General features: G+C 37.8%; 1 protein-coding gene across 1 annotated transcript; it reads right to left on the minus strand.

Moving 5' to 3' along the window:
- Positions 1-9,913: 9,913 nt before the first annotated feature.
- Positions 9,914-26,815, minus strand: TMA16 (translation machinery associated 16 homolog). Its single transcript, XM_080639456.1, has 7 exons — positions 26,724-26,815; positions 25,138-25,250; positions 19,580-19,617; positions 18,690-18,774; positions 17,476-17,624; positions 13,411-13,453; positions 9,914-10,099 (listed from the first exon to the last, which is right to left on the minus strand). The coding sequence occupies exons 5-7, from the start codon at positions 17,618-17,620 to the stop codon at positions 9,994-9,996; spliced, it is 294 nt and encodes a 97-aa protein (XP_080495582.1). The 5' UTR covers positions 17,621-17,624; positions 18,690-18,774; positions 19,580-19,617; positions 25,138-25,250; positions 26,724-26,815; the 3' UTR covers positions 9,914-9,993.
- Positions 26,816-27,535: the final 720 nt, after the last annotated feature.

Raw genomic sequence — 27,535 nt, forward strand, 5'->3', positions numbered from 1 at the left:
TAAAGAACCATTTTTGTGATTCACTTCTCATATCTGTGATGTTTACCATCAGGACACAACAGCAAGTATTGACCTGCAGTAGTTACGTACTGGCATGGACAAGACTGGGGCCTGAAAGTAATGTGTATTTAAAGAAAAAAAAAATAAAGTTTTTTTTTTTTTATCTTTTATTTAGGTAAAGAAGGAAAAGCAAACAAGCAAATAAAGAACCAGAGTAAAGAGGATAGGAAAGGACAGGTTCATTCAAAGGGGGAAATCTGCCATAATTACAAGTGAATAGACTTCTACAGAAGCCTTGGTAAATTTCCTCTTTACACACTCAAATATCTGTAATTAACTAACAGAATCAGTCCATTCTTGCAATTATCCAGGGTGCTGGGCCTAAGATGTATTAGAGTTCATATATTAGGCATTCCTTTGTGAATGTGTTCACTGGCTTAAGGCTCAGGGAACACTGGAAGTGGCAGTATTAGCAAGAAATGTGTCTTTTATCAGACCATTATGTTCTTTTATATTGGAATTGCTCATATAATTTTGCTGTGACTAAGTGACTGTCATCTGACTAGACAGAACACAAAATCCTGGGGCTTGAACAGGCCCTCAATACATGTTAATATTTAGTGTAATTTACTCCAGGTGAATTGGACTAATGTTTAAGATTTTTCACATAACAACACACACTTTTCATATAAAATAACTTTCCAATTATAGAATTTCAAATTAGAATTATAGCAGCTTCTCATTTGAAATTACAAAGAAGAATAACCAAATCATTTCTCTGTTTGCAATTGTGAAGAAGACTTCAGAAGACCTTCAGAAAACAATGACAGTACTAAGGAATGCTTCATAACTGCACATGTTTAAAACAGCCTGCAAAGTCACGGTTTTCAAAAAGTGTAAATTTACTTGCTAAAAAGTAAATCTTAAATCTGAAGTCAGACACTTAGAATTACTAGCTGCATCTAAATGTTTGGGAGGATGTCTACACTAAAACCTGATGAATCATAGCAAAATTGACTGACAAGGAACATTATTATGGAAGATAAATCATCAGCTTTATGAAATCATCAGAGATTTTCTTACAAAGTGACAGTAACCCTCTGCTTCCTTAGCTAGCTTGTTCTTTGACCTGCTATAGCATCATGACCCCATTGAAAATACATTATCCCCTATTTTGACAGTTTACTAGAGACCAATTCACATTGTTTTTTTTCTTGAATAAGCATAAAATTCAACTCAAAGAAAATACCTAAGGCTTCTGTAGTATCCATTTTTTAAAATATACTAGAGAGTAGGCCACAGAACAGACAACCTAACCTACAGATGACTTCAACTTCAAAATGCTATTTTGGCACTCAACTACATGTGAAACTGAGCTTACAGTTAGTGAAATACAAGAACAGAGAAAGACTTCAGTAGAAATTCCTCCTCTCCCTTTGAAATATTAGGAAAAGGAGAGAAATGGGACACTGTCTGCTAAGACAGACAGCAAGTCTGCAGCTCGAAGCAGTCTTTAACCTTTTAAAGCATTACAGTATTAGCGCCTGTGCATCCCTTTATCTTCTTAGGTGCACTGGATACTCTAGAGCTTTCAGGGATTTCATGCAGGATTGGAATTTGCTTCTGAAGCAGGATGCTACCTCTTCAAGAGGGCAAGGAGCTATTCACACCATCATGCCTTGGATACAGCTCTGCATGGATAAGGTGCGCAAATACAGACACCAGACTGCTGCTTACCAGCCAATGTTTTTTCATTCCTACACAAAGCACAATTTTCTCTATCAATTTAATAACCACAGGATTCTATCCTGCAAAAAACAGTATGCTGAAAGTTTTAAGATACATTCTAAGACTTTTTAATGAAAATTACATATTAAATAAAGATCCATACCAAACTGCCTGTGTAGCCACAGTGCATTCCTGGGCAAAGATGCTGGCAGTGGAATTTAGCCTTGACTAAACCCACAAGGGCAGAACCTTGCTCTGAGCAGCCATTACCAAGAGCAGCTTAATCTGCATTCTTGTTTAAAAAGTTTTAATGAAGGTAGGTAGAAGTAATCTGGTTTCAGATCAGATCTGGAATTTTAAAGAAGATACTCTTAACCTGTGAATAAACACATTTCCTGTTTTAAGTTACAAGCATTATAAAATTTATTTCAAACTGGCATAAACATACCACTTTTGACTATCATTAGCATTACAAAGATTCTCAACTAGTCCAACTGTGCCATTCACACACTGCTCTATCTGAAGGCAGTGTTTATTTTTGTTGTGTAGAAAAAACCAGTAATTCTCCATCACCAGAACAACCCATTTATAATTAATTTCTAATAATGCAATGAAACTTACTCTAAGATGAAAATATTTTACTGTGTATAATATTTGGAACTACAAGTTTGTGTTACTTGTTTAACTCCCTCTCTTTTGCAAAAGAAAAATTGTGGTTGAATGTGTACTGAAAGAGAGAAGATAAGGGAAACAAAAGTAATGTATCTGCTTATTGTTGTGAAAAAAATGTATTTGTATTAAACAAATTACCTAAATTACTGTAGTATTCTACATTTGTCACTTTTGTTATAGAGAGCATCACATGCTGAATATGAATTGTCAAGACCAAACTCTTGCAAGAAAGGTGAACTGTACACTCAGCTGTGTACTTAATGTTGATAAACCTGCTAACTCAGAGTGGCTATTCTGGGTACCATGCCTTGGCAGAATGCTAAGGAAAATACCTCACAGTACAAAAACACTTGAAAAGAACTACAGTTGTTTAACTTGCAGAAGGGAAGATTGTCAACAGGCTTCAACTGCATAAAGAATGCCCAGAAAACAACCTGTTTACATCCATAGCAAAATGGAAAACTAGTATAGGGATTCAACTGTAGGAGGATAAAAGGAAAAACGATTCCTAAGGAGAGCAGTGCTTTGGAATGAACTGTTTTGTTATGTGTGACTGTGGAATGTCCAACAAGATTTAGAGCTGGGTTGGACAGTTAGATGGTTTAAAGCTAATCCCACCTTTGATTGTCAGAATGGATCCTGTTCTCCTTTTTATTATTTTAGACTTCTACTTTTCAAAAAACCCTAAAGATGCATTTTTTTTAATGTAAAAAAATATTATATGTTTGCATTATAAAAGAATCTGTACTTTCAGTCAGGTGTAAAACCAGAGAAAGTATCCTATCTCGATAAATACACAGTGTTCCAACTAAACTACAAATTTAGCTTTCTCAGGAGCATTGTACCCACCTACCCCATATCATTCCTTTAGATTGTCGGCCTGGGAGAGAGTGGGCTAAGTTTCAAAACTTCACAGTTCTAGCTGGAATAAGTCATCATATGGCTGCTAAGAATATACATTCGAAACGGATAAATGAGAGAATGTTCTAACACATTACATTCCCTACATCCAAGGCCAACAGCTTGTTCATTTTGCTAAAATTGCCCTAACTAGCTCACTGTGCAAATCAAAGATGGATTCACAAATCCCTACAAGACATCATACAGAAGAAACAGCACAACCAAAGGAGTTCTAATAATAAAGATCTATCCATTTCCATTTCTTAGCATATGGAAAAACAGTTTTAAAAAAGTTTAGGTTTAGAATGAAAAGATTAGGGGTGTATGTCACTATGCCTTCTTGCTTTGCACACAAATGTTCAAATCTCTTGATGGAACGCACCGTTAGAACACAAAACACATTTCTGTCCAGTTTGCTCTCTATATACATGTAAAGAAGGAAATGTGCTATATAGTATTTACTCACACTCTCCTTCCCCTGCCCCCCAATAAAATATTGAGGCTGCTATGCATGAGCTTTACCTAAAAGTTTAAGAAAAAGTCAGTTAACAAACAACTCACCAAAAGTACTTTGTATGGTGTGCTACATTTCCACTGCCTATGACATGGAGCTCAGAAAATAACCTTGGATAAATTTTACACCATGGTTGAGAACAGAATGGTTCCAGTCTGCTGCAGGCTTTGGGCTCTGGGACAAACTTGCCTTTCTATTACTTGCAAATACTTATGACTGAGACTGAGTCACAGTTATTATCACACTGAATCCTTTCTTTTTTAAATGGCTCAGAGGTAATATACACGAAAATATAATAATCAGAACTATTCCAAATAAAAAACAAGTCACAGTAATTTTTAAGTGTGTTAACTAAATTAGGTCTTATTTTAGCAATGGATAACTGCTTTTGAAAGCCACATGGGAAACTGTCCAGCCTTTATGACACAAAGGATTAACTTTTCTCATTTCTTTAGGATCATCTAGTTCAATAAATGGCATGTTAACTCTTTTTTTCCTTCAGAACTACCATATAGTTACAATGACTTTCAACCTTGTGCAGTTTATTAATTTGAAGAAATAAGGCTATAATGAAGCACGGATCATTACATCTGTGTATGTATATATCTGAGAACATGGTAAACAACATGTTCTATAAAATTTGATAATGGCTCACAAACAGCATAGAAGTGGAAAGTAAAGCAGCAACATTTAGATGGGTTATATTAAAAAATAAACTCAGAAAAGAACAACAAACCAACAAACAAAATCTTAATGGCTCTCAGGAGTAAGACTGCTACTCACAGGAGTCATGAAGAATGCAGTCAAAAGAGCAAATCAGTCTAGAAGAAAATTCAAGCAAAGGTTCTGGCAAAACTTCAAGTACCACTTTACCTGAAGGCTTGCTAATATGTTTTGAGAGCTGGAGAAATACAGGAATATTTCATTTAAAAAAGTATGTGTGAGAATTTTGGGCTAGTTCATAGCCTAGCAATGGGCATTGTCACTTTACAAATTTTCAAATCAGCATGTTACTGTCCTTCTTGACTATATATGAAATTGAACATGAGCTGACATTAACAGAATGCTGCCACCTTTCTATACTTATTTAGAAAATGCTTCTGGTTTTAGAGTAATGCTGGCATTTTGCTCTAATAACTCAGTTTAAAGTTTATATAGTTTTATTTTTCATTTGTAACAGGTAACTAGTTACATATTAAATCCTCCTTTTTATGAAAATAAGGCAGTATTTTCAATACAAGCAGTTAAGACTTAGGGAACTTGATTACAGGACCTCTACAATAAGTCTCCCACCATCAGCTTATTTATAGAATTTCATTATGGGAACTCTGCACACGATCTTGCTTAGCTGTATTTAAGGCAACAGCTTAAACTGTTATGCATAAATCACAACACCTCATTGGCAAAGTTTCTTACCTTCGTAAAACTTCTGGGAGAAAGTCTGGAAGTCAAGAATAATGACTTTTTACTCTTGAAGGAGCTAGAAAATAGAAATATGATGCAGGCATTTTATTGTTCTTATTAAATTGTACTTTAACATACACATTTTTGGATCCCAGATTCTGTCCTCACACACAACAGTGTCATTACAGAGATAAGTAAATATGCTAGTATGATCAAAGACAAAAAAATAAATCAATCACACATAATGTACTGGTTAAATATCTTCCTTGAACTATTTAAGAATGGCTCATAAAATGGTTCATATACATTGCCTTTTTGCCTTTCTGCATCCCGTTGCACATACTGGAGTTCCATAAAGAATACTTTGGCATAGGAAAAAATATAGTATGCTTTGGCAGAGGAAAAAAAGATAACAAATACAATGCTAAGGCTAAGTGCTTCACTATATGCTTGTTTCTCCACATCAGAATTGTGGAAGTCTCATTCCTTTAGAGCCAACTTTTTGGAGCAGACTGGAAAGCCATGAACAATTCTATTAATTCAGTCACATTAGTTTGTAACACTAAAAAACTGTAAATTAATCAATCTACTGCATACAACCAGCCTTGAGAAGGACAGTGTTTTCTGAATTTGTGGGGGGTTTTTTTGGTTGGTTAGTTGGTTGGGTTTTTTAAAAATCAACATTTGTTTTGTTTACCTAAAAAAACCTATACTGCTACTGGAATTAAAGTCAGCTGGTTCTTTCCAGCTGAGACCATCCATAGAGTAAGTTTCAGAATCAGAGCACAAATAGCAAGCCAAATGCTACTGAAAGTCTGAATGTAATTCAACCAGTTCCTTAGCAAAGTCTTAGCTCTCCAAGGCTGGCTGGAATAAAAGTATAGCTTAGTAAGTACACTGTAAAGTGTGAAAACTTAGAAAGCATAAAAAACCCCAAAGCTCTTATATAAAAGTGGCTTTCCATGTTAAAGTGTTCCTTTTTTGTTTGAATTTTTTTTGTATTTAATAGGAGCCCTTATAATTAAAGAAACTTGAGTTTTAACTATTACAACTTCACAGTTAAAAATGAAAAAATATTGTGAAGCAATATCTGACAATTTAAGAATTAAATTTCCATAACATTAATCTTTAACCATAAAAGCCCATCACAGAAAATTATAACAGAGGATTTAACATTGAAGTCTGTAATCCTCAGTTACAAATGAACAGAATTTTGAGACAAGTTTGTAAGAATAGAGAACATCACAGAAATATTTCCCATTCCCACCTTTAAAAGCACCTGCTTTCTAGGTTTTAATTTTAAAGAAACAGAATGACAATTCAGAACTCCTGAGATCTTTCATCGTTTTTTTCCACTATAGGGAAGAAACTCATCAGCATACAGAACCCTAATAGCTGACTTTAAAGCACAGGCATGATTGGATTACGAAACTGATAGAAGAGATTGCACTGTCTTGTCTCAGTAACACATATGAGGCAAAAGACTCCCTCCAGGCCTCTCGGCACCAAAACTCTGAGCACAGAAATTAAAAATAAATCAATAAATACATGGCTTTTTTCTCTTTTTTCTTTCCCATTGCCACATTAGTATTCTGCAACAAAACTCATCCGGTAAACTGGCACATCATCAACTTAAGTCTAGATTACTTTTCAATTCAAATATGAATATTTGACAGCTGCATATGATTTTTTCTGATAATTCAATATAAAAAGTTCACACACAGAACCTGTTCTTTGTGCATTACTTAGGCAGTAGTTCATCAAAACATTTTAAAAGTCAGCTAAAGCAGCAGAGAAAAAGTGGCCTTCAAAGGAGAAAATCCACAAACTCAACAAAGTCCAAATTGTAAACATGTTCTTGATGTACGAATAACAAATGTTAAAAAAGAAATCACTTCAAATATTTGACTATCACATCAACCACACAAGCCATAATTACTTTTTTGTAATGTCTTATAACTGAACTGTTTCAAGGAATATAGAACATCTTATTCTTCATATCTTTGTGATACGATCTTTTTTAAAGCATTCACCTGTCATTACTGTGACAAGTAGTTATCTTACTCCTCATTTTCCTTTTGTATTTTACCCAATGTAATGGAAAAGTGACATTTTCTGCAATGTTTCTGCTTAAAATTTCAAAGCACATCAGATGTTGTATACAAGCAAAAAGTCAAGATGAACCTTCTGAAAAGCAAAATCTGTCAAAGCACTGAAAAACACATACACGGCTTTAGTTCAGGCCAATTAGCCTGGCTTACCTTCCTCTAGAATTATAATCACAGAATGATTTCAGTTGGAAAAGACCTTAAAGATCATCTGGTTCCAACCCTGCTGCCACAGGCAGCGATACCTTCCACTAGACCAGGTTGCTCCAAGGCCCATCCAACCTGGCCTTGAACACTGCCCAGGGATGGAGCAGCCACAGCTTCTCTGGGCAACCCATGCCAGTGCCTCACCACTCTCACAGTAAAGAATATTTTCCTAATACCTAATGTAAATCTCCCCTCTGTCAGTTTAAAGCCATTCCCCCTTTTTCTGTCACTACATACACTTGTAAAAAGTTCCTCTCCAGATCTTCTGTTGGCCCCTTTTAGGTACTAGAAAGTAGGGGTCTCCCCAGAGCCTTTTCTTCTCCAGGCTGAACAAGCCCAGCTCTCTCAGCCTGTCTTCACAGGAGAGGTGCTGCAGCCCTCTGAGCATCTTTGTGGCCCTCTTCTGAACTCGCACGAGCAGGTCCATGTACCTCTTGTATTGGGGCCTCAGAGCTGAACACAGTACTGCAGGTGGGGTCTTTGCAAACTTCTTGAGGGTGCACTCAATCCCACTGTACATGTGTCACCACCAAAGATGTTTAACAGCGCCAGTCCCAATACTGATCCCTGAGAAACACCACTCGTCACTGGTCTCCACTTGGTCATTTACCACAACTCTGAGTGAAACCAGCCAGCCAATTCCTTATCCACCAAGTGGTCTACCTGTCAAATCCATGTCTCTTCCGTTTAGAGACAAAGATGTCGTGTGGGACAGTGTCAAATATTTTGCAACGGTCTAGGAAGTTTAACACCTCAAGTTCTATAAATCAAAAGCTGAATTCCATAACACTGGTCAATTTAACAAAGTTAAAAAAAATAGCAAAGCCTCACCTGAACTTCAGTACACTTGATTCTAAAACACAAACACAAAGCAGTGATGTGACAGTGTAAAGATGTGGCTGGTATCAGAGGACAAGGCCTCTAGCCAGGTTTAAGATTTACAGTCCATCTGAAGATGCATTAGATCACTCACACGTGCTTCAGGTCTGTTAAATTTTTCAGGTTTCTTCTTCAGATTAATTTAAAGAGGACAACAGTTATTTCTGTATTACCAAAACAGACTGGTTCTCTAAATCAGGAAAGGATAGCACAAGCCTATTTAGTAAATAGTGAAAAACTTAACACAGATATTAATAGAATAACACTCATCAGTTACACCTATTGCACAGCTAAGAAAATACAAACCTATAAAATTATCTGTAAAAGAAATCTGGGAATCCACGTATCTACTTACCATGACAATGCCTTGTTGTTTAACACACAGAACTGTATTGGGGATTGAGTACTAGAAAGATTATCCACCAGGAATAATTATTTCCATGTAATTTACAAGCAGCTGAACTGTGACTGCTACAAAGTATACAGACAGTGCATCTGAACTGCAACTTCTGAACCCAGACAATCTAATCCATGCTAAGAGATGTCCTACTTAATTCCTGGTGTGAAATTAGCCCTGGCTTTGCCCTTACCCTTTTTTTTTTGATTTATTTTACACTATTATGAGTGAGATTCAGCTAAGAACCTTCCTGAAAGACACATTAAAGGCATCTAAAGAGCTGCTTCACAAAGCAAGGCTGCTATTTAGAAGTCCTAAGCAATTTACTTTAAAAATGCAGAGCTTTCTCAACACAAGGGGCAGCAAAGAAAGAAAAAAAATGGAAAAAAGATATTTAAAAACAGACTGTAGGGATTTCAGTTGGCTTCTGATCTGAATTCTTCAATACAGAGTGGTGAAGACAGTGTAATTCTCTCAAATTCTCTTGACAAAACATAAAATACTCAGTTTTTTATTGAAGTCTTTCCAGCTTTCTATGTTCCTGACACAGATTCTCAGGACAGGTACAATACAAGAGTTCTTCAGAATTAACTGATTCTCCAGGTACCTCATATTCTGCACATATATTTCCACCAAGTGGGAGACCATTTCTTACACCCAAGGTAGTGTTCTGGATTTTGTGAGATGAGGCCTACTACTGCTCTCCACAATACTACATACAGCTAGAGGCATCCCAGCCACCACCACAAGTGATAAATAAAAGTTGATGCTAGGTGGCCCTACTGTTTACCAGGGTACCTGCTGTTTATATACATGACATACACTCTTGCCATTACTAAGAAAATCTGCTTTGTCAACTCAGGAGCCTGCATCCTAAAGTGAAGGTACAATATGAGAAGGACACAATTAAGATTTTAAGTATTTATTTATATTCAGATTTTTTTATCCAACAATATACAGCTTTACCCAGTAATATACTGTTTAATGTTTACCATAGGTACACAGTGAGCTCATAAAAAATGCAACTAGAAGAGCCTTTGCAAATATGGTTAGAATTTATTCTTGTTTCTAGTGATCTTTAAAATAGGTTTCTTACAATGTCCTTCAGCTCTTTCAGCTCTTGAATCAGCTGGTGCTCATTAAGCCACCTCTTCTGCTTTATTCAATTCTTCTTTAGCTTTCTTTTAGTTTCTTTCATCTGCCACCTCAGGGTTACTGCAAGCAGCATCGCTAGCTGAGAGCTTTTTCATTTTGATATTTGGCAGTTTCCTCAGATCACCATCCCATTCCCTTAAAGAAAAAATTAATGAAAACCCATTACCAATAAAAACAGCAAGAAGGATTGTGGCAGAGTTACTTTACCTTTCTTCACAAGACGTTAACTCAAGTGAGGCTGCTTTTCTAAATTATACTCAGTCCCTGAGTATTCATACTGCAGTATGAATAAGGACCAATGTTTTGACCTGATCTCTATACTACAGCACCTGTAACATATCTCTGAAGAATTAAATGCTTTCAGATTTGACATTCTGAACAAAAAATATGATTCACTTTATTCCCACAGACTATTTGTTTCCTCAGCTACTTCAGGCTGCCTGCTTTTCGATTTGACAAACTAAACTCTCAAACTTCTTTTTTGTTGCTTACACTGGAAGAGTTTCTTCATTTGGATGTGCAATTTGCAGAGCTAACCCCACATGTACATAAAGTCCTTCATTATGATTTATGGTTCCTCGATTGTGTGGAAGACAACTTCCTTCTGCAAGTAATAGAGGAGCCAACAAGGAGAGGTGCCGTGCTTGACCTCGTGCTCATCAACAAGGGCTGGTTGGAAATGTGACGCTCCAGGGCAGCCTTGGTTGCAGTGACCATGAGATGGTCGAATTCGAGATCCTCGGGACCGTGAGAAGAGCGTGCAGCAAGCTCACTGCCCTGGACTTCAAGAGAGCAGACTTTGGCCTCTTCAGGAACCTGCTTAGTAAGGTTCCATGGGACACAGCCCTAGAGGGCAGGGGGTCCCAAGACTGCTGGTTGTTATTCAAGGATCACCTGCTCCAAGCTCAGGAGTGTTGCATCCCAACTAGAAGGAAGTGCAGCAGGGGGGCCAGGAGACCTCCTTGGATGGATAAGGAGCTGCTGAGGAAAATTCAAAGGAAAAAAGAGGCTTATAGAAGGTGGAAGCAGGGACAGGCGGCCTGGGAAGAATACAGGGATGCTGTCTGGGAAGCTAGGGACCAGGTGAGGAAGGCTAAGGCCCAGTTAGAATTGAACTTGGCTAAGGATGTTAAGGATAATAGGAAGGGATTCTATAGGTACGTAGCGAGTAAAAGACAGACTAGGGACAACGTAGGCCCCCTTCGGAAGATATCGGGAGAACTGGCTACCCGGGATTTGGAGAAGGCTGAGGTTCTTAATGACTTCTTTGCCTCGGTCTTCACTGGCAAAATCTCTGACCACACCACCCAAGTCTTGGAAGGTGAACGCAGGGACTGTGAGAATGAAGACCCTAGGCCCACTGTAGGAGAGGATCTGGTTCGAGACCATCTTAAAAACCTAAACGTACACAAGTCCACGGGACCTGACAACATCCATCCGCGGGTCCTGAAGGAGCTGGCGAATGAAGTTGCTAAGCCAGTGCGCCCTCAGCAAGTTTGCCGATGACACCAAGCTGTGTGGTTCGCTTGATACGCCGGAGGGAAGGGATGCCATCCAGAGGGACCTTGACACGCTTGTGAGGTGGGCTGATGCCAACCTTATGAAGTTTAACCATGCCAAGTGCAAGGTCCTACACCTGGGTCGGAGCAATCCCAGGCACAGCTACAGGTTGGGCAGAGAAGAGATTCAGAGCAGCCCTGCAGAGAAGGACTTGGGGGTGTTGGTCAATGAAAAAATGAACATGAGCTGGCAGTGTGCGCTCGCAGACCAGAAAGCCAACTGCATCCTGGGATGCATCAAGAGGAGCGTGACCAGCAGGACGAAGGAGCTGATCCTGCCCCTCTACTCTGCTCTTGTGAGACCTCACCTTGAGTATTGTGTACAGTTCTGGTGTCCTCAACATAAAAAGGACATGGAACCGTTGGAACAAGTCCAGAGGAGGGCCACGAGGATGATCAGGGGACTGGAGCACCTTCCGTATGAAGACAGGCTGAGAAAGCTGGGGCTGTTCAGCCTGGAGAAGAGAAGGCTGCGTGGAGACCTCATAGCAGCCTTCCAGTACCTACAGGGGCCTACAAGGATGCTGGGGAGGGACTATACATCAGGGACTGTAGTGATAGGACAAGTGGTAACGGGTTCAAACTTAAACAGGGGAAGTTTAGATTGGATCTAAGGAAGAAATTCTTTACTGAGAGGGTGTGTGGGGTGTCCCTGCCCATGGCAGGGGGGTTAGAACTAGATGATCTTAAAGTCCTTTCCAACCTTAACTATTCTATGATTCTATGGTAACTGTTAAAATCTTGTAGGACTGACTTCAAGAGGACACAAAATGCTAGTATGCATTAATTCACATAAGTATATTATTTCAAAAGGCTGCATGAAGGAGGAAGGGTTCATTTATATATGACAAGTCAAATCCAGTACTCAATTAATGGAATGCCTTCTTGATCACAGTAAGTGCACTGCATGGATAATTTTTCTCAAGGGCAAAGCCAGTATTTGCCAATTAGGAGACAGACACATTTTTGCTCTACCAAGATAATACAACAACACTTCCATCAGACATCCCACTAAAAGAAGTCAATAGTGTATTTATAAACACAGCAGCCAGAGGTCTGTTAATTCATTCCATCATCCTCTAAGCATGACTTTGGCTACATACCACCTCTAGGAGTTAGTGGTATAATGGTATATCTTTCCTTGCAACATAAGCATTGGTAAGGCTCCTTTTTTTTTCCCCTGAAGTACCTTATTTGACAGAGCTGTCAGCAGGAGTGTTCATTCAATCCATTACCAAGGCATACTGGCTTACTGGCCCAAATGTGCACAGCTCCCAGGTCTTTTAACTGGATGCAAGTCCTCAGTTGGCTTAAGATTTACAACTAATATGTACACACAAATGTGTACTACACTTAGAAAATACAACTAAGAACTTAGTGCTGGTTTAGTTACTTAATGGTAAGTTCTGAGTATAAATATCTAAAGCCACTATGTTATATGACTAAAGTTACCATCTGAAATCTCATTTTGGTAAGAAAACAGTGTAATGCAATTTATCAATAAATTCATGGCTTGATCCTTAAACATTAACAGTAAATGCTAGGTTTTTTGTAAATCAGTGAACAGATGAGGTCAGAATTGTAGGTAAAGAGAAAAAATTCTCCAAGAATACTGAAAAAAGATACTTAAGTTACAGAAATTGAATTCTAGTTTTTGAAGCTTTCTAACCTTCTCAATATTTTAATGATTAACTGTCACCAGCATTTAGCTTCTAACAGCTAATAAATGCTGAAATAGCAACAGCATACCTAGTCCGCTTTTTCAAATGACAAATCCTTTGACAGTTTTGCATAAATTCTTTTTTAACAAAAAGGACATATAATATGTCAAATTCAGAAACACTGTTTTCCGTAAACAGATTAGTAGTGATAATAAAAAGAACTTACCTGAAAAATTTAAGATGCTTTCTGTTCATAATGTCTGGGATCTCTAATGGGAATGAAATTAAATTCTATTAGATGTGTTACATTATTCATGAGTCTCATTTCAAAGAAAGAAATGTGAGCTAAAGGGCGAACGTATTATTTCAGAGATTAAAAGCCCAAGAAAATGAGAATTCATTAGAAAGTTTATAAAGCAATATATAAACAGGAAGACTTCTCACTGCTTCAGAAAAAGTGAACTTATACCTAAGAACCTGTCCAGATTTCAAATGTACCATTTACTGAAAATCCTACCTGACAAATAATAAAAAAGAGCATGCTGAATTTTCTCTGACACATCTGAGAAATAGCAGAATTTTAAGCATTTACATTTTCCCTTTAGAAAAAGTCCAGTGAAGAAACTAACAATTAATTTATTATTTGATTTAAAAGCATAACTAACATCCACAACCAAGATCAAGGTCTAACTATGTCAGTTTTTAACAGACATTCACCCACTCACATAATGAAAAGACAATTACACTCCTCAGAACTCACTATAAATATGCACAACAGATATAAGGTAAAATAAGAAAACTTCGTTTCAAAGCTGGCCTAAATATACAGGCCTCACTCTAAATTAATGAGCACTAAGTGGTCCATAAGTATTTTGAAATGTTTTTGGAAAAAAATTTCAAAGCACTTAAGTCACCACTGCAAGCGGGATCAGCAGTAGTTAGGAAAGTAAATCTGGTAATTCAGGTGAGAAAATGTAACCAACAGTTAAATACACTTCATGAAATTTACCATGCAGTAAAGAACATGTGTGTTTAAAATACAAACACTGGGAAAAGCACAGCAAGATATCAGGTGTTTAAATAGAACACATTCAAATGCACTCTTGGCAGCTGGGTGCCAAATGCGGAAACATCCTAGCCCTCACAAGAGAAAGAAGTTCTTCCCTTGTCTCAGGTATTTTACAAGGAGCAATGACTGCTTGGTTTGCTTCTGGGACACAGCTCAGTGATGTAAACAGTCAGTTTGGCAGAAGTAGCACCATGCTAATTTGGGCCGAAATATGTGCCAGCTGAGATTTGTATTTGTTCCCTCTATTAAAGCACTGCTCCAACATTCAGTCCAGTGTTTTTCTCAAACTAGGATGAAATGACAAAACTTTCAACTGTCAATTGCTTTTTTTGGTTGGAAAAAACAAACAAACAAACAAAACCCCACCAAAAAACAACCCCAAAACAAAAACAAACAAACAAACAAAAAAAAGACCTTGTAAATCATTGATACCTTTTATTAACATATGAAGATCTTTTTCCAAAGAGAATATTCCAATAGTTTTATCTAGCCTGTCATCCAGGGCTTACCAATATCATGAGAAAGCAGGCATTCTGAAGGGGAGGGATTCTGTGACCAAGATTTTGTACTGAATTGCTTTTTACTGCTCTGGCAGTGGAAAAGGTTTTTGAAGTTACACTTACATGTGTGTTTGCAAACCACAGAGTTGCCAGATTAGGAACAGAACTAGAAACTCTAGTCCTATGTGTAGGAATAAAGTAAATGACAACATTAGGAAGAAAACTGCAGTACAACTAATGTAGATAAACTTCATGAATAAAGAAGTGACAAGAAGCTGTTAACAAAACTCAACAACAACACAAACTGAATATTCCCTGTATAGGTATTTTTTAAAAAGAAAGACTAACATTTACTATGCTTTTGGATATCTACTACTTTTGTAAACAGAGAGTGAAGAATTCATTTTTCATTTACATATATCTGATATAGAGAGCATCAAATTGTAAAAGACTTTCCTAAATGTAAATAATTCATATCACGTAGTCTTCTCATAGCAAATGCATGTGCATACAAGAAATAACCAATCTCAAGAATAAGGGGGAAAAAAGCCCAACAAATACTAAGTCGTTATAACAGTTCCACTCACTAGTTTTCAGGGATAATAATGAGCTCGAGCATAAAAGCACAGTTTCCAGCTGTTTTCCATTTATCCCCAACTTCTAATTACAGTATCTAGCAGCAACTATTTTCTCTGAATTAATACTGTCCTAGACAGAGAGCAAAACCTGCAGCAGCTGTGATAACAAATAATGAATGATTTGAGAGTGTATTTAATATGTGAAGTTGCACCATGCTCTCTGAATGATTTACTTAGTAATACTATAATAACCTCAAATTTTGCTTACAATATTTCTAGATTTTTCTTTATTTTTATGTTGTGTTTGTGCATTTGACATCTTTCTAACTTGTCGTACTGTTTTTTTTCTGTCAGCTTTCCACAAAACCAAAAAAGAGATTTTCTACAACTAAGCTATTTGATGACATTCATAGTATTTATTTCCTATGACCTTTTCACCTTTTTTAAGAAATCAAAGATTATGCATGAAGTCTTACAGATATTACTGAATTCCTCTGCCACTGCAGGCTGTGAAAGTACTAAGTATCACTGGCAAAATTTTAAAGCCATTGATCTTTATTGGTCAACATAAACTGGAGGAAAGGGGAGTATGACACACAACCCAAACATTGCTGTGCTTTGTATCCTAACCACAAAACAATATAGATTTTTAATCTCTTCCATGATGTACCGTTAAAAGGTCTCAATAATACTTTAGCACTAAAGCCAAGTTCATCACTCAACTCCAACATGCTTATTTATTAAAGCAAAATACATCAATTTCACTATTTTGACTTGATTCTACTCAAAGCTCTTTGCTTTTTGCATTTTCATTATTCCTTTGTCTTTCTCCCTTATTTCACCAGATTACTGCTGCTTTCCCTTCAGCGTAGTTCTAGCTGTCTAATTTTCAGTCTTTCATTTCTCTTTTTCACATGTAGCCTGTATCTGTGGACTTACCTCCAATACCAGAAAATAATTTCAAAAAGAATTTAAGTGTTTCTTCTTAAACAAGATCATGCACCTTAAGAGGAAATTTTCAACTCTAATGATTATGTTGTGGTTTTCACACAACTGTTCCTCACAATATTTTATTAGATTATCTGCTGGCATAGATGGCTACCCAAAGGAAGATAAACAGTAACAAAAAAAGTCAACAAGAATATCTGGCATGATCTTACCCAGATTCGTGATAATTGCCAAGGTGAATGTTTAAAAACTCCAAGTGCTTTCAACTCCTTTGCCCAAGAAGAACAAAAGGCAAAATTTATTATCATTTATGCATGTAGAATAGAGCCTGTACAGCAGATGTGACACAATAGCCCAGGATTTCTTCCTGGAATACCTGAATTTTAAATGCGAACTCTGGAAACTTCTGGAGTTTTGGAAATACATCAATACTACAATTTCTGTTGCATCATTCTCCCACATGAAATATCTCAACCTTGGTGGAACGAAAGGTCTCTTTCTGAAGAGGCTTTGGTTTTGTTTAAGTTCATGAACACTCAAGCCCGCTCTCTCATGATACCTGCTCATGACCTGCTGAAGTTCCTCATGCCACTGGTCCACCTTGGTCAAAAGGGGCAAATCAGGCTATAGGTTTAGCCCTAACAATAAGTTCATATATTATCAAAAGAATGACAGAGAAAGCTCCATATAAAGATTTCATTGTCTCAAGTCTAGGTAATGAAGACCACCTGAAAAAAGTAATTAATTTGTAGAGAAAGTGATGCTGGCTATTCTCCACATGAGCAAATAAAGTCTTCATGCTGATGCATGTTAAAACATGCACACCCACTGAAATGTACTTGTAAAATAAAAACTACTTCATATATAATTAAGGTCCAAGCAAGCTGCTGAACTGTATCTGTGTTTGAGAGAGGTGCGTTAAATCTCACTTTAGTTTCAAAAATGGGTTATAAATGCCTGCAGTAAAGAGGCAGTACTAACAAAAATGCACAAAAGTAATAAACAAGAAATCTGAGTCACATCTCCATCATCTTTTTACTTCTTTTCTTTACACTGCCCCCTCCCAAAGTCCTCTGCAGTTAGTTAATTCCTTTGAAGAGAAAAATAAAGACAATACCTAGAAATTTCACCTAGATTCTAGCCTTGTGAGCAGGAGGAGGTATGACCACAAGATTATTTGCAATGCTTTTCCATACCCATTCCGTAGCCTTCATAGAGTTGTCTTTCACGTTCAATGGTCTGCTTGATGACAGTTTCCCGTGAACCATGCTGTCTGCCTTGTCTACCTTTAATACTGTTTTGTAATTCAATCTGCTCCAACTCAGCATTGAATCGACACATATAACTGAAAGAAATAAAATGCATTTATGCTAGGTGCAGTCATGCAAAACTTCTGCAAAACAGAATTACTTTGATAATCTAAGGAGTTATTTTACTAATTGTATTTATTTTCTAAATTAGCCAGAGATGTTTGTTAGATTTGAACTACGACTTTAATCTTCAAAATGGAAGCTCAATTTAGAATTTCATTTGAATGATCTGTGGCATCCAGAAGATTATGGGGTTTTATTTGCCTTTTTGTTGGTTTGGTTTTTAAACTGTATTTGCATAAAACAAAACTCCCACATTATTATAATTCACCTGCTCTGGAAGACCAGTGTTAAATCTGAGTATTCCTAATTTTTAATTGCTGAATTTCACCACCTCAATAATAATTTTTAAAGTAACATTCTTCTTTAACGTGTTCTAAATCATCTCACAAATACCCAACCAAAATCCAAAAAGTAAGCTCCTATTGCCTTTGCAGTATCACTAGCATTAATTGGCAGTTTACAGGTTCCATGAACAGTGTAAGAAATATTTCAGAGCTTCTGAAAGGGAACTGATACAGTACACCTATGTTATTTAGTTAGCAGGTGACAAGCCACAGGTACACACATCCAGCAACACAGAAATAACTGAGCTGCTGCTTAGCAGATTCAATTTTGGTATTTCCTGCCCTAAAAATTGACCCACCTCAGTACTGTTTAATCTTCTCAGCAAAGAAAATTAAAGAATAAAGGAGTAAGTAGAATGAAATCTGTGCATTTAAATGTCATCAAATAAGCCAGCTAGCAAATTCACGCCTTTACTACTTTTCAAATAATTTTGGGTCCTTCACACGCTACAAAAGCAGATATACTTAAATAATAAAAGATCTCCAAACACATGACTTACATGAGTAATTCTAGTGTGAATATATGCATCTTTCAATATATAATTCACTCCAGTTCCAACAAAAGCAACTACTTGATATTAGTAATATATAAAAAGTCCACCTCTGAGTCATCATCACTTTACAGATCTTATTTAAGAACATTATTTTAAGACAAATCAAGCTTTTCAATCCTGTTTTTAACACCAGTCTTACTTTTCAATTAGTTCGCCAGCTTCCTTCTTTGTGTACTCGATTTTAGTGGGGTCCAGGTGACTTTGAAACCATTGCAGTTTTTCTCCTATAAGAATAAACATCAATGATTACACCACCACTGTAGCATCAACACAGATTAAAGTTCTTCAAAGCTTTTAAAGTAACCCCCCATTTTTTAAGATTTTGAAAGGCATCACAGACTCACTGATATTGTGTGTACCAGGTATGAAAGCAGCTGTAACAGAAGTATTCTCCCATCTTTTCAGATGTATTTTATGTTTTTCCTTACAGAAAAAAAAGACATTACACTTTGCTTTTCTCAAAATTAGTGTTTAAAATATCTCTGCATCAACTGCTTAAGATGGAAACCTCAGAAGGCCCCAAGGGAAAGAAAAAAAACCAAAAAACAACACAGTGGGTTAGTGAGAGCTCTGATCATCACAATTCTTAAACAGATTAAATTGAAAAGGTGCAGCGTCAGTCATAAAAGAGGAAAATACTCCAGGTTGTGTGTCAAAGTTTTGAATTTACTTGCTAGCACCATATGTCTGTTAACCTGCATATATTATCCTCTTTTACAGGCAATTAAAAAAAACATGGAGACAAGCACAACAAATACATGCACAGATGTACAAACCAGACATTTGGTCTGTATTGCACTGTTGTCATGTACACTGACTAAAGATTAAATTGCACTCTGCCTCAAATTCAACCCTGTATATACTACTTGAGTGACCGCCTGGTATTTTAGCATTTCAAAGTCTTTAAAGATTACAGAGTCATTATTACAGAGAAAGATACTCTAACTAGAGTATCTATAAAATTGGTAAAACTTAAAATCTATGCTAAAAAGTTGAACACTGTATTCAGTAATAGAAGTTTCTGCTTACCAATGATACTCAAACGCAAAGCTCTGTCAGTCTTCAACCTAGCAGAGAAAAACAGCTATGTTAACCAGGAATGACTATTACACAAATAATAATCTTCTTTCTCCAAAAATCATTTTTCTGGAATCACAATGCAAGTCAAGGTAAAGTTTCAAACAGAAATACATGCCTAATTCAGAACAGTGTAAAACTTATTCTGCTTCATCTAAAACAAATCTACTTTTTGGTAAAATTACTATCTGATATTTGTCCAGTTTACAGTTAAACAATTTCTTGGAAGAAACTGGGACACAACACTTCTAGAGGACAGCAAGCAGAATTTCACAGAAGACCTGCACTGTAATAATTTCCCTAAGTATTACTAATATTCTGCTGGTATGTTTAATCAAGAATATTTAATTGCACTGCATCCTTGCAAAACAAGCATACAATGTGAAAAATACCATTCTAGTATCTAATAAACTGGTAATAATTAAAGTTTGTCCTTAGTGAGCACTAAAAATTAATGTGTTAAGAAACCAAAATTAACAACTTTATTAAAAAAAAATATAATAAAAAATCCATCTCAAAGTATTTTTAACTCCACCTCAGTCTCTGGTGGGATACTTGAAGCTTCCTGTACTCTAGGGGATGTGTGTACACAATTAATTTTGCAATTGATTTGCATCCTATTGAGCAGCTATCAGAGAACACAAGTTTTCTAACAGGTAATAATACAATGCCTCGTATGTTTTTTGTCTTGAAGCTATCAGATTAAATCTGCAGCAATGAACATTACTGAATGTCACTTTATTTCCAGAAAAGAAAATAATACATTGTTGCGATAAGTATGAAATTTGTCACTGGAAAAAATATCTTGGCCATCCCTGTTCAGTGTATATATGCTAAAGACCTCTGATATTATTATTACCATCATTGTCGTTGTTGTTATTATACAGTTTAATGAGAAAATTGATAAAATCGTTAAGTGGTAGCATCAACAAAGAACAAATAATGCCAAAATTCAACATTTCAAAGCTAATGTGCTCCTTCATTGAATTCCTTGTACTCTAAATTAATAGAATTTCTAAGCATTTTAGAGTAACTAAAGTAACTCAAAGAATAGAAATCTGTTACCTGTCACAAAAATTTGGATCAAAAGAGAAAGCCCTGCTTTCCAGAGACAAACATACTTGTTTCACTTGACCAAAAACCTACATTACTAAAATAAAGATTAGCTTTTTCAAGAAGTATTTAATCTTCTGAAGGATAAAATCCACTTTGAAGCAAATGCACAGCATGTGTGAGCTGCTAAGAATTCCACTAGTGCATTCAAGAAAAGCCTTTTCACTTTTATAGATATTCTAGCATCTGGGATAAACATTTTTAATGCAAAAGTGCATAGAGTCCAAGCATGGGGTTTGAGTTTTATCACAACTGAAAAAAAAAAAGCAAAAAACAAGCTGGTTTATTTAATTAAAAGATTATAGTGTTAAAACATAAATTACTTTTGTTCCTGTGGGTTAAGGACAGACCTGGATAAGACTATGTAAAAAGAAGTTGGATTAGAAGATGCCTTAAGTAAAAATTGTGGTAGGTAGCCTACAGAGGGCTTAGAGCATGGAGTTTTGAAGGGTAACAGCAACCAAGAAAAGGACACATATTCTACACAGTGGGACTCCGCACCAGCAGTATTTGCTGTGAACCTTGTATGGCAACACAGCCAGCTGAGCACTTCTGCAAAGCGTTGCCATGGAGAAAACTACAATGCCATCTAGAAAAGCTGCCTGATTAGAATCATAAATCATGTCATGTATTTATGCTTTAAAACACTACAAATTACCATTTGCACCTGCAAGGGTCACTAGAACAGTTATTTATCAAGGCAATTAAGTATATAACCAGGATTTTCTCCTGTAAGAAAAGCCTTCAGTTTCTAGGTGTAGACAACTTACCTCACTGTATGAGAAATAATGAATGATAGGATCAGATGTTGTCTTCTTGTACATTTCATAAAAACCTCATCTTGATGACTACCAGAAGGCAATAGTATTAACAGGGAGGCTAATCAAATAAGGTAAGCCAAAGAAAACTCTTCTCATCTTCTTGCACACAATCAGTAACATCTTTTGTTCATGCCAAAGGGAGGATGAGGACAAGGATACAACCTTGTGGCAGACTGTTGCATCCTAATGATTGACACGACATCATTTCCTCATTTCTTTTTTCAGATTGCTAAATACCTTCGATACTTCTCCCTACACATCCTTTTTTTGTTAGCTTACACTCCAATCAGTGGCTTGGTTAAGCCTTTTAGGATACTTCTATATGAAAATCCTCTTTAAGAATTAAAAATCCTGATTTTCTTGCAGTCATTTCATTTTTTTCAGCTCCACATAAAATTTGCAAGAGCGCATCTCAAATCACTGTTACAAACAAACCTATTTCATTTCTATCAGGATGACCTTGTACCAGTTTTTGACATTGAAGGATAGCAGTGCATTGTTTATGTGAAACTGGTGGACATATCTAGCCCTGGATCTTGGATATAAACCAGGAAAACTGATGTTGCAATCAAGAAGACTATTCCAATAACACAAAGCTGACCAACTGAAATTTGGCAAAGAACTTCTGGGGGAAACCTCATTAAATGACCACTAATGACCATCAAAGACCCCCATAGAGCATGCGCAGTGATTAAGACAAATGACAGCAAATATTATTACTGTACGTAAACTACTGATCAACCATTCTAACTGAGAGCATAGTACCCTGTAACTTTTGTGTATGGATCTAACAAAGAAGCCAGCATGTGCTTGACTTATGGAAATCCACCAAGCACCAGTCCTGAATAAAAAGCAATCTCTCTCCTGTTCCTGTGCCAATTGGCTTATTGCACAACAGGTAACGAGTCTGCTTTTAGGATAACATCACTGCTGCAAACAGCACAAGCAGAAGTATGGTGGCTAAAGTGAGATTAAAAGGTCAAACAACAGAAAAGCTAAGGACAAACAAAGAGCTACAACAGGAGCTATTTTAAGGTTACTGCTTATTCCTATGGGGTTACTTCATGTCAGATCAAGAAATACCGTATAAACTCCTTAGCTCTCGTATCTCAGAGCATGGCAGTATTAGACTGGGATATTTGTAATGAAAATCCACAGACTCCTAAAAAATTTACAATATATGCACAATAGAAAAGGTGTATTTTGAGTCGGGGGGGAAAATGACAGGAAAAAAAAGACAACAAAACAGTGATAGCAACTTTAGCTACCAAAATCAGACAGAGATTTCAGCAGCTGCAAACAAAACATGATTGGTGGTGGTACATCACTAGTAAGAGAAGTTTCAGGAATATCCCATTATGGTCTGGTTTCCTAAAGTGTAGAAAAAGCAGTGTTCTGGCTCCAGTGAACAAGCTATTGCTGTTTCATAAAAACATCTTTGTAGTTATTTAACAGAGCAAATAAGTTGCCTGCAGGAATATGGATTTACATGTAGATTAAGAGAATAACTTGGTAGTAATACACTGGAATTTGCTCCTGCTCGTTAGACTTTGAGAATAACTGAAAAGAAGGATACAGGAAAAAAAAAAATAAAATAAATGTGATTCAAGTGAACAAGATGACTTAAGATTGTAGTCAATTTTTTGAAACCAACTAGTCTGCCTCCTCCTATTATAGTCAAGATTGGTCTTTTGTAGTGCAGCCACAGTTTCTGAACAATCAGCTTATTATTACTGTCATATTTCATTGGGAATGCTTACATTGAAAAGTATCTGGACAATGGAGGCTGCAAAAGACTTTGGCAATTTAGAGTAGAATTTCTCCTTCCTTTTTCCTACTGCTGCACTACGCACTGAAATTCCTTGTAGGTAATGTCTTCCTTTTTTTATTGTATTGTTTGGACAAAGATACCTGAATATGCATGTCATAACTAAATGCGATTTCCTTTCCTGTTTTAACATAAACAGGAACGTTCACAGTACTTATTTCTCTTCCTCCATCACACAGAAAAGTTAAAAAGTAAGTATAAGCCTAACTGTCTCAAGTCCTGAATCCTGTCTCCAGCCAACAACCCCAAACCCAAATGAAAACATACAAGAGAAAAAAAACAAAAGAAACAAACCACACAAAACCAACGCAAACATTTATTGATACTTCTACAAAAGACATGCGCACCTTCCAGTAACTTGCCATTCAAGGACTTCCTACACCCAACATAATATCCTTGTATTAAGTAGGAATTAACAGATGAGATGTACATATGCTCCAAAAGTATTAGTGCACGAATTTAGCCAACCACAATTACAGCATCTTCTGGCAAGTAAATATACAGCTTAATTAAAATAATAGAGATGAACCGTATGAACTTCCTAGATCCGATGACTGTCTCTGATCCAGTTTTTCCATGCTGCAGAAGTGCATTAGCTTGTAGAGAGAAACTACTCTGTTTACTCAGGGCTGGTGATACACTGAAAACACTGCCTCCAGTTTTGGGCCCTATCCGTACTGAAGACAACTTATTTGTATATTAAAAGGCAAAAAAAAAAAAATCAGATTTGTATACAGGATTAAGAATTAAAATATTGTAAAACTTGTAAATACTGCTACTTGCAAATTTTTGCAGCAGCTCTGCTTGAGCCTACACAACACATCTATGCTAGCAAAGGGCCCCTTTCTAGTTAGAGCAACATTATAACTTTGCTGTGGATAACACTGTACATCCATCCCGAACCATAAAGCTGCAGCCTCTGAGGAACTTTTCAGCTGCACCAGGAGTTCCCAAATTAACACTTTCAGGTATTTATGAGTATTTGGGCTCAGTTCACATGGTCCGTCCAAATACTAGTGTACTTTGACAGATATTGATTTAAGTGTACTCTAATAACTTTCTAAATAAGAAATCATAATATATCAACTAGGAAGCTGTTGTGGTTTAAACTACACCAGCTACTAGGAAGAAAAAAAATAACTGTCACAGCTGAAACCAGGACAGAAGCCAAGACAGACTGGAAATAAAGGCCAGTCTTCACTAGCTGTCTTTTCCCTCTGTAGAAGGTGGAAGTAAAACTTAAAAGCAAAGAACCAAACTTGCCATGGAACAGCAGGTATCACCAAAGAGGAGCCAACTATTCAGTTTTATTCAGAAGTCTCTTCTGCAGGAAGGTTTCTGGGTTTTCTTTCCTATGAACTCAGCACCTCAGCTGAAGAAGCTAGACCCTAAACTGGATTCTTACTAAACCTTGGAGTAAAGTCCAACTAGGTGACTAAGCTTCATGTGTATCACCAGCATCATGCCATTCATGCCAAGGCTGTGGTAAGAAGAAACCTATCTTGTAGGAAGAGTACTTAAAGTCGAGTAGCAGAACTATATACTTTGTATAAGCTGACTTCATGAATTTAAACCTGTCAGTTCACATGCCCCAGCAGTAGTTACACAGGCCTTTCTGTCCCCTAATGCTGAGATTCCCTAACCTCCGCACTAACAGTCCCTTTATACCACCACTCCCCTCTCCCCAGACAAGTATTACTGTGATATTATCCTTTGGTGTGTACACAAATTTTGCACAGTCAACTTACTTTTCTTTCTTTTCCTGTTTGTGTGCTTCCCTTGCAAGCTGTGCAGCTTTTCTGCTGTAAGGATGGATAGCTTTTTTCTCTTGCTTCCCCCCTTGGGTTTTTCGTAACTTGGGCTGAAAAGAAATCAAACATACAATCTTAGAATCATAGAATCATTTGGGTTGGAAGGTACTTAAAAGATCGTCTAGTTCCAAACCCCCTGCCACAGGCAGGGCCACCTCCCACTAGACCAGGTTGCTCAAATCCCCATCCAACCTGGCCTTGAACACTTCCAGGGATGGGGCAGCCACAACTTCTCTGGGCAACCTGTGCCAGCGCCTCACCACTCTTAAAGTTTTTCCTCATATCTAATGTAAATCTCCCCTCTGCCAGTCTAAAGCCATTTCTCCTTGTCCTGTCACTACATGCCCTTGTAAAAAGTCCCTCTTCAGATTTCTCATAGGCCCCTTTCAGATACTGGAAGGCTGCTCTAAGGTCTCCCCAGAGCCTTCTTTTCTCCAGGCTTAACAAGCCCAATTCTCTCAGCCTGTCTTCATAGTAGAAGTGCTCCAGCCCTCTGACCATCTTCATTGCCCTCCTCTGGACTAACTCAAGCACTTCCATGTGCTTCTTCTGCTGGGGGCTCCAGAGCTGAATGCAGTACTGCAGGTGAGGTCTCATGAAACTCTAATATTCATTAGTACAGTTAAGTAAATATTAAAGGGAAGATACAAACAGACTCCATAGTAAAGACTTAGAAAGGTCATGTATCAGTATCTCAGAAAGCCCGTAACTTACAGTATCAGCTTATTAATTCCGTCAGTTAGATCCTATCCCCCTCAGTAACAAATAAAATTACTTGAACATGGCACATACCATAACAAAACTACTGGAGCATAGAAAATGCTGTAAGAAATCTTACACAACGAAATATCTATTTTGTAAAACCCTGCAGCTAGGAAACGAAGATTGCCTCCCTATACCTTTACAGTAAATGTCCCCATTCAAGCTTCAGTCTGATTGTTACATCTGGGTTTCTGACAAAGGCCATATACAATTTGCACAATGTAACGAAAAGGATTTTCTTGCCCCTCCTGACACATCATGAGAATATCTTGCATCAAGGAGTAGCCAGAGGCTTTCCTTCTCTAGCCCTTCATGCAGCACAGAAAGGGAATATTACAGTATTTTTTAAACTCATGAGTAGAAGATTATTACAAGATTATCAAACAATATACAATTTAAATTCTTTAAAGTCTTTTACTGTGTGTAAAATAAACACCTGAAAGTAAAGCAGCTCTATGCGCAAAAGTGATGCAGAAAATTGCAACTGATAAAACAGACTTTACACATCATAAATTTGTTAGAACCTTAGGATGGTTTGGGTTGGAAGGTGCCTTAAAGACAATTTAGTTCCAACCCCTTCGCCACAGGCAGGAATGCCTTCCTTTAGATCAGGTTGATCAAAGCCCCTTGCAACCAGGCCTTGAACAGTGCCAGAGATGGGGCATCCACAGCTGCTCTGGTCAACCCTTTCCTCTCTGGGCTAACAACTGGTTAGAAACGGTATTTATGGTGGTGAGTAAAAGATAAAGCCAAAGACAAACCACGCTGAACTCCGCAGAACTCTCGGGAGGCCCCTGCACTAGCTTCACACGTCAATCCTGTCGGCCCGGTCTTGGCCAGCGATACAGGCCCGAAGCGGTCCGGCTTCCCCCGACGGCCCTTGCCAGGAATGGCTCACTCCTCCGGGAGAAAACATGCCCATACAATGGGCAAGACCACCTCAAACTCCGCCAGAACCACCGAATGGCTAAGAGCGAACAGCTTTTAAACCCAGGGTCGGTTTACGGCTGGTAGCAAGCCAAAGGGCAGCCTGCCGCATTCCAGAGGCCAGCCTGCCGCATTCCAGAGGCCAGCCTGCCGCATTCCAGAGGCCCCGCCGCTGGAATGCCCCATCTCCTCTCCTGGAACGCCGCGAGGGCGTTCCAGAAGCAGCGGGCCGGGAGTTAAGAGCCGGGAGTTAAGAGCCGGGAGCAGCGCCGGTGAGGAACCCGCACCGCACCACACCGGACCCGGACCCGGACCCCGCACCCCGCACCCCTGTCCCTATCCCCATGCTGCCACACGCACCATGGCGAGCTGCCGTTCTTCCGCCGCCGCGGTGCACCAGGCAGAGCGGTCCGGGCGGGCAGGCTGGCGGTGCGGAAGCTGTTCCGCAGCAAGGCGGTGCCTTGCTGTGCCGGGCCGGGCGCCATCCGCTTCAGGAGCTGGTACAGATTAATGTCTTTAGCTTGTAGACTTTGGAGCATGCAGGTCTGGAAATGTTAATAGCTATGCTGTTCTCAGCAGAATACCACAGAAAAACTACTGTAGTTTCCTAGTTTTTATTTCACAGAAATGCTGGGTGGGAAGCAGG

This window comes from Psittacula echo (assembly GCF_963264785.1).
Source record: "Psittacula echo genome assembly, chromosome: 1".
Classification (NCBI taxonomy): Eukaryota; Metazoa; Chordata; class Aves; order Psittaciformes; family Psittacidae; genus Psittacula; species Psittacula echo.